This window comes from Rattus norvegicus, chromosome 2 (genome assembly GCF_021556685.1).
Source record: "Rattus norvegicus strain SHRSP/BbbUtx chromosome 2, alternate assembly SHRSP_T2T, whole genome shotgun sequence".
NCBI classification, from domain to species: Eukaryota; Metazoa; Chordata; class Mammalia; order Rodentia; family Muridae; genus Rattus; species Rattus norvegicus.
Genome location: NC_141535.1, coordinates 33,618,656 through 33,633,696, shown reverse-complemented (window position 1 = coordinate 33,633,696; position 15,041 = coordinate 33,618,656). Strand labels below are relative to the sequence as shown.

General features: G+C 44.8%; 1 protein-coding gene across 3 annotated transcripts; it reads left to right on the top strand.

Moving 5' to 3' along the window:
• The first annotated feature begins 580 nt into the window (after window positions 1-580).
• On the top strand, window positions 581-14,347 carry Cenph (centromere protein H). Of its 3 annotated transcripts, none has more exons than XM_087633569.1 (9): window positions 581-1,274; window positions 3,491-3,546; window positions 4,704-4,752; window positions 5,126-5,200; window positions 8,079-8,135; window positions 10,413-10,476; window positions 11,034-11,085; window positions 12,234-12,397; window positions 13,794-14,329. In XM_087633569.1, exons 3-9 carry the CDS (start codon window positions 4,730-4,732, stop codon window positions 13,884-13,886), a joined length of 528 nt encoding a protein of 175 aa, XP_087489695.1. In that variant the 5' UTR covers window positions 581-1,274; window positions 3,491-3,546; window positions 4,704-4,729; the 3' UTR covers window positions 13,887-14,329.
• The last annotated feature ends 694 nt before the right edge of the window (window positions 14,348-15,041 follow it).

Here is a 15,041-nt window from a genome sequence, read left to right as displayed (position 1 = left end):
GCTAGAGAGATGGTTCAGTAGTTAACACTGGTTCTTTTGGAGGACTCAGGTTCCATTCGTGGCCCCCATATCAAGTGGCTTACAACTGCCTGTAACTCCAGTTCTGGAGGGAATTTGATGCCCTCTGGCCTGTGCAGCCACCTGCGTCAACACGGTTCACATATCCCACCCAGCAGAGCAAACCTGTCCTCCATACCCTGACCCAGAGTGTAGTAAAAAGGGACAATTAACAGTAACCAGGAGACTATTGACATCTGTTTAAGCCAGAGCTTTTCCCGTTGCGGGCCACTCTATAAAGATATAGCTTAAGTTATAGCCTAAATTTTCTCCAATTACCGCCCTTGGCTCGGTGCTGGGTCGACCCCAAGGCACTAGGCATACTAGGTAAGCGTTCAACCACTGAGCATATTTCCATATATCCATCCCTACCCAAAGGCTTGGATTCGCTCGCGTGTGTTGGTCAAAAGTCCTAACTAGAAGCCTAGAAAAGGAACGCAGCGCGGTAACTACGGCAACCCGCTGCCCGTGAGAAGCAGAAGGTGGGACTCTGGGAGGAAGGGGCGGGACGGAGAGGGTAGGTACTTCCGGGAGTCAATTTCGTGGCGGGAAGAACTGCTGCGGTGTTTCTCCTCTGCGATGGAGCCGCTGCGGGAGAGGCCTGTGGCCGGGGCTGAGGCCTGCGGAGAGGAGCGGGGTCCGCAGGCCTCGGAGGAGCGGATCATGGACCGCATCAGCCTGCTGCTCAGGTGCTCCCGGCGGGCATCCGCCCTCACTCTGGGAGGCCTTGGGTTCGAATTCAGTCTAACTGGCTGACTCTTTGGCCCCAAGCCTTGCGGCACCATCAGTTTAACCGCCTTAGGCCAGTCAGTGGGGACGAGAGCCGCAAAGGATACTCTCGGCGCAGACAGGCTAGTGGGCTGAGGTGGGACATTCTGTGGGAGTGCGCAGCGCATTGCCCCTTCCCTAGCCAGGCTTGCGACCTGTCTGTCCTCCATCCTGTCTTACCACTGTGGTCCCGGCGGGCAAGTTACAGGAGGGAGAGGGAACACATCCCACCTTTAGGACTAAGATCCTTTGCTGTCTAGAAGCTTCCTTTGTTTATCATTCTGCTAGGACAATGATGCTCTCCAGTTAGCAATTTTTAGGGAAAATTTGGTGTCAAGGAACACCAAAGTCTAAGGCCTGGACCAAATCTGCTCTACTGCCTGTGGTGAATTCTTCCAGCTAAGAAATGGAGCGTCTGGTGTATGCTTAGTAAGCGCCATACAGCTCAGGTACAGCATAGTTTTTCCGTATTTAAATAGGGATAGGAACCAAAAATATTTTGTAATACATGAATTACAAATGTTAGTGTTCATAAAGTTTACTGGGACACAGGTACTTCTGCTACAGGGCAGAGTTAAATAGTTAAAACAGACTATATGACTCCCAAATCCTAAATTATTTGCTCTCTGGTTCTTTGCAGGAAAAAAAAAAAAAACAGTTTGTTTGTTTGTTTGTTTGCTTGTTTGTTTTGAAGACCTTTAAAACTCATAACAAAGAGACTTGTTTTGAATTTTTGAAACAGGGTCTTGTTGTGTAACCCTGGTAGGCTATAACTATGTGTGTCAGGCTAACCTTGAACTTGTAGCAATCCTCCGGCTTTTGCCTTCAGGGTGCTAGAATTATAGTCATTAAGAACCATGCCAGCCATACACAGACATGTTTATCTATAAACACGACAACTTCATCCCATTTCAGCCGAAGAACAAAGCCGAGAATCTCCAATTCTCCTGTAATCTGTAATAACTTGTCAAGGAAGGGGATTGGTTTTGGCAGTAGTAATGATTGAATCTAGGGCTCAACCATCTAAGTCGAGCACTCTTAAGACTGAGTGCCTTTTCACACAGCATGTAACAGCCCTTTTTGACTTTTTATCTTGATCTTGAATTTGATAAGTTGCCAAGACTGGTTTCCGAACTTACTGTGAAGTCCTGGCAGGCCTTCACTGACCTTTCTGTCCTTCCTCAGCCTTCCCAGTGACCAGGATGGCTAGCCCAGAGTGTTAAGTTGTTGTTTTCATTTGGAATTGTGTCATTGAAAGAACGTGATAGCCAGACAGTGGTGGTGCACTCCCTTTAATTCTGTCACTTAGGAGGCAGAGGCAGGAGGATCTCGAGTTCAGGGCCAGCCTGGTCAGGAGGATCAACAGAATCAACTAACCTGGACCCTTGGTGGCTCCTGGAGGCTGAATCACCAACCAGATAGGAAGATCAGGCTAGACCTAGGCCCCTGCTCATATATATGTAGTAGATGAGGAGCGTGGTCTTCATGTGGGTCGCCCAAACAAGTGGAGCAGGGGCTGTCCCTAAACCTACCTGCCAGGGCTGCATAGTGAAACCCTATCTTGAAAAAAAAAAAAAGAACTTGATTTTGTGTAAGCTTTCATAATCTGTCAGGTGTTTCTTAGCTGTCCATATGGGTCTCCAAAGACAAACTCAGGACTACGTAACAAACACTAGAAGCTGTACCATCTTTCCCAACTTCTTTCTATATTTACGTTTGATTTTGGATTAGGAATAATAGAACTGAAGAAAACAAACTACCAAACATTAATTACTTAGCTGGTCACAGATTTTTTTTTTTAAATTTTTTTCATATTTACTGAAATGTTTGTTAATATTTTACCATTTTTAATTTTTTAAGATGTATTTTTTTTTAAAAATCTTTTTATTTATTTTATGCATATGAGTACACTGTAGCTATCTTCAGACACACCAGAAGAGGGCATCAGATCTCATTACAGATGGTCGTGAGCCACCATGTGGTTGCTGAGATTTGAACTCAGGACCTTGGGAAGAGCAGTCAGTGCTCTTAACCACTGAGCCATCTCTCCAGCCCCTTAAGATGTATTTTTGACGCTGGGTAGGAGAGGTGCATGCCTTAAAACCCCAGGACTCAGGAGGCAGGAGTAGAAAGATATCTATTTGTTTGAGGCCAGCCTGATCTACAGAGTGAGTTCCAGACCAGTCGGGGCTACATAGAGAAATCCTGTCTTAAATAAAAAGTATTTTCATTATCCTTAGTGGGGGATCGGTCGGTCGGTCTGTCTGTCTGTCTGTCTGTCTGTCTGTGTCTGTGTCTGTGTACATGCAAGGGTATGCCCTTGGAGGAGAGAGAAGACAAATTCCTCCTGGAGCTGGAGTTAACAGATGATTGTGAATGGCTATTTTTAGTGCTGGGAGCCAAAGTCCCCTTACAAGAGCAGTACGCTCTCAATGGCCCAGCCATCTTTCCATTCCCTCCTGAAAGCATTACAATGTGTGTGTAAAGCTGGGAGAGTTTGGGGGCATCATCACTTTGTGCTACCCCCGTGGAGATGTCCTCATTAACCACATTTCAATCTGGCTGATGAATGTGTAAGAATTATTTCTTTTATTTCACGTATTGAATGATGATTGTAGCCACCGTCCATAAATACTTTTCCTGTCTGCCCTTTCTCTGTTCTCAGACTGAGAGCACAGACAAAACAACAGCTCTTGGAGTATAAGTCCGTGATCGACGCAAGTAAGTCCCTCAGTTTCAGATCGGCTTTGCAAGTTTGCTGATGAATGCTCTTCGTTTTAAACACTTTTTATTTCATGTGTATGTGCTTGGCCTGCTGCTTGTCTGTACTCATGAAGCCAAAGAGTATATTAGATCCCCTGGAACTGGAGTCAAAGAGGTTATGAGCTATCATCTGGGTGCTCTACAACCGCTAACCCCTGAGCCATCTCCAGCCCCTAGGTGAATGGTTCTCTGAGTCTGTTCTACTGCTGTGAACAGACACGATGACCAAGGCAACTATTATAAAGGACAACATAGGGGTTGGGGATTTAGCTCAGTGGTAGAGCACTTGCCTAGGAAGCGCACGGCCCTGGGTTCGATCCCCAGCTCCAAAAAAAAAAAAAATAATAAAGGACAACATATATGTGGGGCTGGCTTATAGGTACAGAGGTTCAGTCCACTATCATCAAAGCAGGAGCATGGTAACATTCAGGCAGGCATGGTGCAGGAGGAGCTGAGAGGTCTACATCTTCATTTGAAGGCGGCTAGTGGAAGACTGACTTCCAGACAGCTAGGATGAGTGTCTTATAGCCCATACCCACACCTACTCCAATAGGGCCACACCTCATAATAGTGCCGTTCCCTGGGCTGAGCATATACAAACCATTACAACGGTATTCTTGGGAAAGAAAATCAGCTTTACAAGAAGTGGTTTTTCTCGGGCATGGTGACTCATGCCTTTAATTCCCGCACTGGAGAGGTAAACAGAGTCTGATCTCCACTAAGTTTGAGGCCAGCCTGATTTCCATATTGAGTTTCAAGCTAGCCAGGACTATACAGTGAGACCCCATTTGGAGGGAAAAAAAAGTTGTTTGTGTGCATTCTGTGTAGCAAAACAGGTAAACAGATGTGCACGATAATTATGAAGTGTGGTAGGGTGGCAATAAGACTGCACAGCTGGTTCAGGTAGGTGCCTACAGCCTGGTGCCCTGAGTTCAGTGCCTAGAGCACACTGACTCTAGAAGAGAGAACTGGCCTGACAAATTGTCCTGTGACTGCCACATGTGATTCCCAATATGCATACACACTCACACACTCATGCGCACATGAGCACACGCACGCACACAAATATTTAATAAAACTGTTACTGACTTAAAAAAAAACTTTTTTACTTGTAGATGAAGAAAAAACTCCAGAACAGATCATGCAAGAAAAACAAATTGAAGTGTATGTCATATTTTAATCTTTTATTTGTGGCTTTTACTAAGATTTAGTTATATGAGCCGTGTCTTGGGGCTGTCTTTCTTTTCCTTTAGGATTCTAAATAAGTCAGGCCTAAGTTGGGAGCTTGGAGATTTGCAGTGGAGTAGTATTTGGTGCTAGGGGGTGGTGGCTTCTTTGCTGTGTGGTATGCCTTACATGGTCTAGACGCTTAGTGAGGAAGCTCAGCTCCCCAGCCCTGTAGACAGGCTCCTGTGTGGTGGGCCCTCGTTTTCTTCTGTTCTAATAAAGGTGTTCAACTTCCTCCCCAAGGGTTACTTTGTACACAGTTCAGTAACCACTTTGACATTGCTGAAGTTCGTTCATGTTTCTTTAATAGTAAAATTGAAGACCTGGAGAATGAAATAGAAGATGTAAAAAGTAATTTTGAAGTGAAAAGTCTCGCACTGAGCAGGTAATTTTTACTTTAGTATTAACATCGGGATGGGTGCAAGCCTGAGGGAAGGTCGGGCGTGAAGGGTTTAAACTAAGCTGAATTAAAGGATGATTAGAAGCCAAGCACAGTGACAAAAGCCTATGACCCCAGCACTCACAAGACTGAAGCTGGAGGGCCAAAGCCAGCCCTAGCTACACAGGGAAAACCTGTGTTAAATGGGGTGCGGGGGTGAGGGGAGCTGGGAGTGGTTGCTGTGCAATATCTTTAATCCCAGCACTCTGAATACAAAGGCACGGAGATCTTTTTGAGTCCAAGGTCAGCCTGGTCTACATAGCAAGTTCCAGGACTGCTATGTCTAAGTAGTGAGACCCTGTCTCCAAAAAGAGGAGTGGCAAGAAAAGGAAAGAGGGAGAACAAGAAAAGATGGTTAGGGGGTTGGGGATTTAGCTCAGTGCTAGCTAGAGTGCTTGCCTAGGAAGCGCAAGGCCCTGGGTTTGGTCCCCAGCTCCAAAAAAAAGAACCAAAAAAAAAAAAAAAAAAAAAAGAAAGAAAAAGAAAAGAAAAGATGGTTAGGCAGTGTTCCAGAGTCTTGGAGAGAAGTTGCGTTACTCATTAGCATCTTCCTTTGAGGAAGGTCTGTAAGAGAGGTGCTAAGGACCCTTCATGAAGCTCATGGACAAGTTTCTAACACATCGGCATTTAAAAGTGCAACAGATACGTTTGTTTCAGTAACTGTTGATACTTAGAAGAGTTGTCATAAAGTTGGTTTGGTTTGGCTTGATGGCCAGATGCCTAGAAATTGGTATGTGGTTCAGATTGACCTAAAGCTCCTGCCTCGGCCACCCAGGTTCTGGGACGACCAGAGAAGCCACTTCCCTTGTTAGGAACTTTAAAAGGTTTTTAGTTACTGGCTTTGCACTTGGATCTTGTGTTGTGTTTTGTGCTGTTTTGTGTTGTGTCTTGTGCTGTTTTGTGTTGTGTTTTGTGCTGTTTTGTGTTGTGTTGTGATCTGTGCTGTGCTGTGCTGTGCTTTGTTTAGAGATAAGGGCCTAGGCCTGGAGTTCATGGAGCTTCCTTGCTCCTCCCAAGTTCTGAGATGGCAGGCATACTGAGTATGTCTAGTTCTACGTTGGTATTTTCAGGTGTATTTGAACAGACGTGTGAATACAAATACAATATCATAAGCTCTGTAAGTACTGGTGTCCATGCATTGTGCAGGAATTTTCTTCAATGACAAGCTACATATATGAAAGTGGCGCTATCAAATCCTATCGCCTCGGGGTTGGGAATTTAGCTCAGTGGTAGAGCGCTTGCCTAGCAAGCGCAAGGCCCTGGGTTCGGTCCCCAGCTCCCAAAAAAAGAAAAAGAAAAAAAAAATTCTATCGCCTCGTGACGTGACGCTGTGGCCACCTTCCTTTGTGTACCCTGTACAGTATTCTCATGGTGATGAAACAGCAGACAATGAATAGCTTAGAGTGTGTCTATGGTGAATGATGCTTATTAACAGACAAGCATGACCCTTAAAGGTTGTGCTTTCATAACCTCAAATGAACGACTCTTAGAATTCCTACCTTGGGGGTTTGACCTTTCCAGATTACCTTAAGTTCTAAATTTAATTTTTATATTCATTTAAAAACCAACTGAAGCAGCCTGGGGAGGTGGTCTGGCAGGTGAAGGTACTGGATAACATATCTGATGACCTGAGCTTGATCCGTAGAACCAACATGGTTGACAGAGAACCAGCTCCCACAGGTTTTTCTGTATCCTCTTCACCTACGCATTCTGACATGTGCACAAGTGAGCGCGCGTGCGCGCACACACATGCATTCACATATACACGTATGTACACACATGTACATATATACACACAAAAGAACGTAGTAATTAAAGCTATCTTAACTAGTTATATAGAGAGGAAAGCAAGAAATAACTCTGCTACTACTGTAGACTTAATTGTCCAATTCTGCTCGTCCTCCAACTCTAGCTCCTCCTGCCTCAGACTCGGGAATGGCAGGAGCTATAGGCGTATACCCACTGTGCCTACCTGTTCCTTGTGTTTCTGTGTGTGTCAGAGACAGCCCAGTGCCTTGCACAAGCACACTGTGCCTGCTTAAAGTACTGTGCTTCAGCAGTTCACGGGAAAGTACGTACGTGGATAGAGGTAGAGGCAGGAGGACAGAAATTCAGGGTCATCCTCAGCTACAGAAGAGTTTGAGGCTAGCCTAGGCTACATGACACCTTCCAGAATCTTAGGGGGAAAGATGTAAAACTTCCGTCTGTGTTGCTGGCATCCTCGGCAGGCCCGTGCTGAGGTCTGTAAGGCCTCGCTGTTCCCCAACTCTACCACAGTGAATAGCTGAGGATAGATTCCAGTCCACGCCTCAGCCTGGCCCACACAGCCACAGGCCATAGCCTCTTCCCTGTTCTTTTTTGTTTCTTGTGTAGAGTATTTCCTGGGGTTGGAGTGATCTCTGGCCAAGAGCTCATACTCTCTTATGGAGGAGCTGAGTTCAAGCCCAGTCTGGCAGCTCACTGCTGCCTGTAACTCCAGCTCCAGTGGCTCTCACACCCTTGTCCTTTTCGCCCACATGCAGATATATACATTACTCATAAATACATAGTAATAAAAATATACTTTTTTTTTTTTTTCGGAGCTGGGGACCGAACCCAGGGCCTTGTGCTTGCTAGGCAAGCACTCTACCACTGAGCTAAATCCCCAACCCCTAAAAATATACTTCTTAAAAAGTGTGTTTCTCGGGGTTTATGGATGGGAAAGGGGATAACATTTGAAGTGTAAATAAAAAAAAATCCAATAAAAAAGTGTATTTCTCATATTGTGTTTTTAAAACACTGTTTTGTGTATATCTGAAGGGAAATGAACCTTTTCTTTCTTTAGGATGAAACTTTCAGCTGCCCTTCAGAATAACTTGGAGAACATGGGCCCTGAGAGTAGGTATGACTGTTTCTCCTGGATTTGTAACAATAGGAACAGTAAGGGATGCATGCAAGCTGACTTCAGACGTGACTCCTGTAAAGCTTGTCATGGCCCAAGGGTGGTGGGGACGCCTTTAATCCCAGAACTGGGAGGCAGAGGAAGGCAGAGTTCTGAGTTCGAAGCCCTCCTGGTGGGTATAGTGAATGCCAAGACAGCCAGGGTTCTGTAGAAAGAAACATGCTATCTCATAAAACTTTAAATAAAAAAGTGCGCGAGAGTGTGTGTGTGTGTGTGTGTGTGTGTGTGTGTGTGTGTGTGTGTGTGTGTCAGGACAGCTTGAAGGAGTTCGTTTCTCCTGCCATACTGGCCCTGGGAATTGAACTCAGATCCTCCAGTAACAACTTAATGAAATAGAAGGGCACCCCTTGGCTTTTCATTGGTAGAAATGAGCTTGTTTTACCTGCCTGGGCTACAGAGTGAGTTCAAGGATAGCCTAAACCACTTAAAAAGAGCCTGTGACTAAATGAAAAGTTTGGTTTTTTGTTTTTGTTTTTTTTTTAATTTATTTATTTTATATACACTGTAGCTGTCTTCAGACACACCATAAGAGGACATTGGATCCCATTACAGATGGTTGTGAGCCACCATGTGGTTGCTGGGAATTGAACTCGAGGCCTCGGGAAGAGCAGTCAGTGCTCTTAATGACTGAGCCATCTCTCCAGCTCAGATGAAAAGTTAAAAAAGAAAAGGAAAGGTCTGGGGACGCAGCTGTAACTCAGTGAGATGTATGGCATGTGAGGTCAGTCCCAGTATGAAAAAGATGGGAAGGAATCGAAGGAAGGAAGGTAGGTGCTGGTTCTGCTTACAGACTTTGTCAGGTAGTATAAGTAAAAGCACTGGGAATTATAAGAGTCCTACCTCCGGCCACACCTGTGATCTCTCTTCCCAAAACTCTAAAAATCTTGTGATATATTATCCTCTCCCATCAGCACCAGACAAGCTCTGAGATGGATCTGGGCACCTCTCCCATCGTGGTGTCCTCATTCGGGCTGATTTGTAATCCCTTGATATTACTGCTGGCTCAGATTACAGATCCTGAACTCTGAAGTTCTTAGGTCAGGTGACAGTACATGCCTTAATCCCTAGGGAGGCAGAGGAGGCAGATCTCTGGGACTTTGAGGTTACCTGTCTCAAAAAAATTAAAAGCAAACATTTTTAAACATACCTTTTGTGTAGGGGTAGGTAGATATTCACAGGAGTCATTTTTCTACCCTATTCAGGTCCCAGGGATGGGACTTGGGTCATTAGGCTTGGCAGCAGGTACCTTTGCTTACTCAGCCTTCTCACTAAACCTTCAGGCAGTTCCGTGGTGATGCTGGAGAGGTGGCTCAGCAGTTAAGATCACTGCTGCTCTTCCATAGGACCCAGGCTCAATCCCTAGCACCCACCTGGTTGCTTACAACTGTCTGTAACACCTATTTCAGGGGACCTGATGTTCTTTTCTGGCCTCTGCACACATTCGATGCACTTACATCCATGCAAGTAAAACACCCATACAAATAAAATAATCTTCTAAAACGCAGTTTCATGTTAAAGGAGCAAAGTTCAAGATAGACTCACCATATATATGAGTCCCTCCTGAGAGCAAAGAGCTCAGAGAGGCCAAGCAGTGTCTGTGCTGTGTTTTGAATAACTTGAATGGGTCGTCACTGGTGTGGACATCTCCAGCTCCTGAAGTGGCAGTGCCTCACATTCCTGTGTAAGCAAGCCAGAACCCAGCGTAAGCAGTACAGCAGTCACTTGAGCAGTCCCTGGCTCTAGCGAAGCCCTGAGCGGCAGGCCTGACCTGCTGAACTCAAGTTAGTAAATTTTGGCTGATTGTTGTTGTTGTTGTTTTGTTATGTTTTTTTATTTTGAGACAGGGTCTTTCCATGTAGCCTGGGATGTGCTTGAACTAGTTATGTGGGACAGGGTGGCATCAAACTCAGTCCTCCCGCCTCACCTTCCTGAGAGGGATCTGTGACTTGTGCCACTATGCCCAGCTTATGCAGTTGGGGATTAGACTAGAGCATGGTCCAAATGTTTATTCTAGGCAGGCACTGCCAACTAAGCAGTCTCCCCAGCCCCGAGGTTTCCGAGAGTTACTGGGTGCTTTATTACTTTGCACGGATGGGTGCTCATGGGTGTGTACAGGCAAGTCTACTGTGTTCATGACGTGCCCGCAGAGGCCAGAGGACATCAGACCCTGGGACTGGAGTTACAACTCCACTGTAACGGCGTGTCTGTCCTTTGCAGTCTGCTCACTGATGACATGAAGCACGTGATGCAGCTACAGAAGTTAATAATGAAGTCCCAGGAGGTAAGCTGGTGCCAGCTGCTTACGCCATCTTGCTGCCATCTTGCCAAGAGCTGTTGCACAGGATTGAGGTGTCTGGTGGGACTGGGCGACTGCAGATCGATGCCCTCAGTTGTTTTATCATAGACCTTATTTTTTACCAAGGTTACAAATAACAACATAATGTAAGTGGCTGTCTCCGTCCTTTGTGGAAACGGAGTAAACAGCCAGCTCTAGACCAGGTGTTGCTGTACCTGTGGTCCAGGCACTTAGGAGGCGTAGACGGGATCCGGGAGTTTAGTCGTTCTTGGTTCCGAAGTGGGTTGAAGCTAGCCTGGGCTATTTAAGACACCATCTTAACAAGATAGCTGGGTGTGGTGGAACACACCTTTGCCTCTAATCCCAACGTGCAAAGTTCACTGCCAGCTACATAGTAGACTTTTCAAAATAAAAACCACACAGACAGAAACAAAGAGAAGGGAAATTGGAGCCTAAGAAGATTTGACGGTCTGCAACTCAGTGACGTAAGTATTATAAATCTACCATTGAGCGACATCCTTTAATCTGCATTTTAATAACAGGAGTCTAAGGAACTGGAGAAAAAGCTGCTTGATGTCAGAAAGAAGAGACTACGTATGTAGAATATGTTCATGTTTTTCTTACAATTGTATGTTTGTGTGTGCGCAGTGCCATCCCACCCTCAGAGCCCTGAAACAGTCACTACATATAGGGCTGGGAGTTTATGTTCCGTGGTTTGGAGGCCACGGGCTGACTCTGGACTGATTAAATGTATAGATTGTCTCATTCACTAGATTGGAGTCCTCACAAATGCACTAAGTCAAGGATTCTCGATAAACCATTTCACCTGTAGATTGTGAAAACTGTGGGGATCCATACTGCTCTTTTATAAGAAAACTGCAAGAATATATCTATGTGGGAAAACAGATAGATACCTAATAATAAAGATACTGGGATTAGAAAAGCAGCCCTCATGCCAGGGAGTGGTGACGCACACCTTTGCCCCCAGTACTCAGGAGACAAGGCAGGCAAATGTCCTAGTTCAAGGCCAACCTGCTTTACAGTGCAAGTCCCAGGGCAACCAGGGCTACACAAAAGAAACAAGAAGAAAAGCACAAATCCCCCAAGGGATATTCTTCCGGTGACTATAACACTGAAAGTGACTAGACGTTTATAAGAACCAAGGACTGGAGATGTAACTTAGTAGAGTTTACCCAACATACAAGGAAGGGGCTGTACATTTGGACTGGACATTGTGGCACACACACATGTAATCCCAATACTTGAAAGAGAGAAAGAAGGATCGGAATATTTTTAATGTATGTGATTGCTCTGCTGTATGTACATCTGCATGCCAGAAGACAGCATTGGATCTCATTACAGATGGTCATGAGCCATCATGTAGATGCGGGGAATTGAACTCAGGACCGGAAGAGTGGCCAGTGCTCCTAACTAATAAGCCATCTCCAACCCCGAGGATCAGGAATTTAAGGCTAACTTGAGCTACATAAGACTCTGTCTCAAAAAAAAAAAAAAAAAAATCAGAAACATCAAAATAAATAACTTCACGAGTAGAATAACCAGGAAATATTTTGTTTTATAGTCTCTGGTGCATGGTCCCAAATTTGTAAAGTTGCACATGTCTGAGGTTGGTAAGTCTGAACTCCAGGCTAGCTAGGGCTACTTAGAGAGATCTATCTTTAAGGGGGGAAAAGGCCATACACACAGACACACATATCTTTGTTTTGTCTTTAACCTAACAGAACTAAAACAAGCTTCAAGAAGTAAGCTTTTAGAAATACAAACAGAGAGGAACAAACAAAAAGAGGATGTGGACAAGATGGAGAATTCTGAAGTGGTAAAGGCCATGAAAGACAAGCTACAGATGGAGATAAAGATCACTACTGTCATTCAACATGCATTCCAGGTGACGCTTATAAATTAAGAAAAGTGGTTGCTGGGCATGGTAGCACATACGTATAATCAGAACCCTTGGGGAAGGAGTTTAAGGCTAGCTTGAGTTACATGAGACCCTGCCTCAAAACAGAAACAGCCTGGAGAGTTGGTTTGGTGGTTGGGAGCGCTGGCTACTCCAGAGGATCCAGTTTCAGTTCTCAGTACCAGCATTGCAGTTCACAACTCTGCATGTAACTGTAGGCCCAGGGGATCTGACCTCTTCTAGATTCCCACAGCGATAGGCCTGGTGAGCAAAAGGCATGTAGATGAAAAAACCATACATATAAAATTAACTTTAAAAAGACAGAAAACAAAAAAAAAAAAAAAAGACAGAAAACAACAATTTCTCTGGGTTTTTCTGTATAGTCCAGCTGGCCTTAGAGATCTGCCTGCCTGTGCCTTTATTTTTGTACATAACAGCATAATACTTATTCTCTAAAATCTGTCTAAATATTGTAGTGAGCCACTTTTATCAAAATATGACCAAAATTTCCATTTATCATGATCCTTTTCATCTCTTTTGAAAATAAACACTGGCTCAGTGTTGGGAGCTCTGATTGCTCTTCTTAAGGACCCGGGTTCATGGACTGGAGAGATGGCTCAGCAGTTAAGAGCACTGACTGCTCTTCCAGAGGTCCTGAGTTCAGTTCCCAGCACCCACATGGTGGCTCCCGACCATCTGTAATGGGATCTGGTGCCCTCTTCTGGTGTGTCTAAAGACAGTGACAGTGTACTTATAAGTAATAAATAAATCTTTAAAAAACAAAAAAAGGCCCAGGTTTAATTCCCAGCACCAACTGGAAGGCAAGAACGCAACACCCTCCCCCAGACTTACAAGCAGGCAGAACACCAGTGCCCATGAAATTACAAAAAGAAAACGTATTAGTTATGATTAAGTTACTGCTTCACCATGAATGGATGAGCACGCAAAGGAGCACCGCAAGGCTAGCCCTGACCTCAGGCAGCAGCGCTTTCCTTCAGTCTGCGGTAGCAGTGCAGTCTTAATGAATAGAAGCTATCGGTGAACAGTAGGGAACTGAGAGTGGAGCACTCTTTCCTCGGGATCATAGTGTTCAGTAAGTATCAGATGATGCAGTGCAAGCTGGGACACAGCTCAGTCGATAGTGTTCATGTGGCAGGCACGAGTCCCTGGCTGTGACCCCAGCCCACGTGAACTGTCCACAGTGGCAGACCTCGTAATCCCAGCACTGGAGTACGTAGGGCGGGAAGATCTGAAGTCCAGGGCTATCCTCAGCTGCAGAGTTGGTGCACAGCAAGTTCAGGGCAAGCCTAGGCTACACAGGAACCAAAAAAAAAAAGTCAAAGTCTTGTGAAATTAAGTGCTTAGAATTTCTTTTTAATTACAGGGCCTTATTTTGGGGAGTAAAACCAACTGGGCAGAGGATCCTGCACTCAGAGAGCTTGTGCTGCAGCTGGAGAAGAATCTCACTACACTGTAATAAGAATCTCGCCTTGGCATTTTAAAATGGGTTTTGTGGCCAACCTGTCATTCCAGGATCAGAGTTCATGGGAAATGTAAATAGTGTTTTTAGAACCTTTCTCTGCTTCAGTGTTTGGATTCCGAGTTGATGCTATGGCACGGAATCTTTTGTTTTAAATGCTCAGTAAAGTGACTGGCATGCTCTGCAGGAGTGTGAACGTCGAGGCCTTGGAAAGAGGCCCCTGCTCATGCCACCACTGAATGTGCACATCTTTGCAGACGTTTTCCTGGCTGTCCCTCAGAATATGCTTATGCATCTGTGCACACTGGCTTGTCAGCCAAAAATTAGAACAGCGTCCGACGGGTAACGTTGTGTTTGTGAAGTAAGGTTCTTACTTTTTTCTCCTCTATTTAGCATGCATTTTACTTTTATAAGTTAAGGAATAAAAAGAATAAACATTACTGTCTTATTAACTAAAAGAGAAAACTTACAGGACTAGAGAGGTGGCTCAGTAGTTAAGAACACTGACTACTCTTCCATAGGACCCAGGTTCAGTTCCCAGCACCCACAGGGCTGCTTACAACCGTCAGTAACTCCAGTTTCAGGGAATCTGACACCCTCTTCTGGCCACAACCAGGCACCAGGCATGCATGTGGAGCACACACATACATGCAGCAAAACACACATAAATATTAAAAAAAAAAACTTAAAAATTAAAAATTTCCCTCCAAGTACCACTCATAAGATATCCAAAAACAGAAAATGGAGTCTATAAAAGAGAAATAAGAACCCCAGTCACAGTAGCTCATGAAAGACGTGTATATTTCTGTCTTTGTGAGATTGTATGGTCACTTAGGACTTGAGCTGAGAGAGGAGCTACAGTGTGACATATGCCAGGTAGGGACTTCTGGCAAAAGGCCACCACATGAGAACTACACAAGCAAAATGAACACTGCTTAGGGGAGGTGGGCCAAGCACCAGTCACAGAATAGACTTCTTTTTTTTTTTTTTTTTTTTTTTTTTGGTTTTTTTTTTTTTTTTTTTCGGAGCTGGGGACCGAACCCAGGGCCTTGCGCTTCCTAGGTAAGCGCTCTAACCGCTGAGCTAAATCCCCAGCCCCCAGAATAGACTTCTTATAGTTTTTTTAAAAACTTTTATTTCATGGGCAGTTGT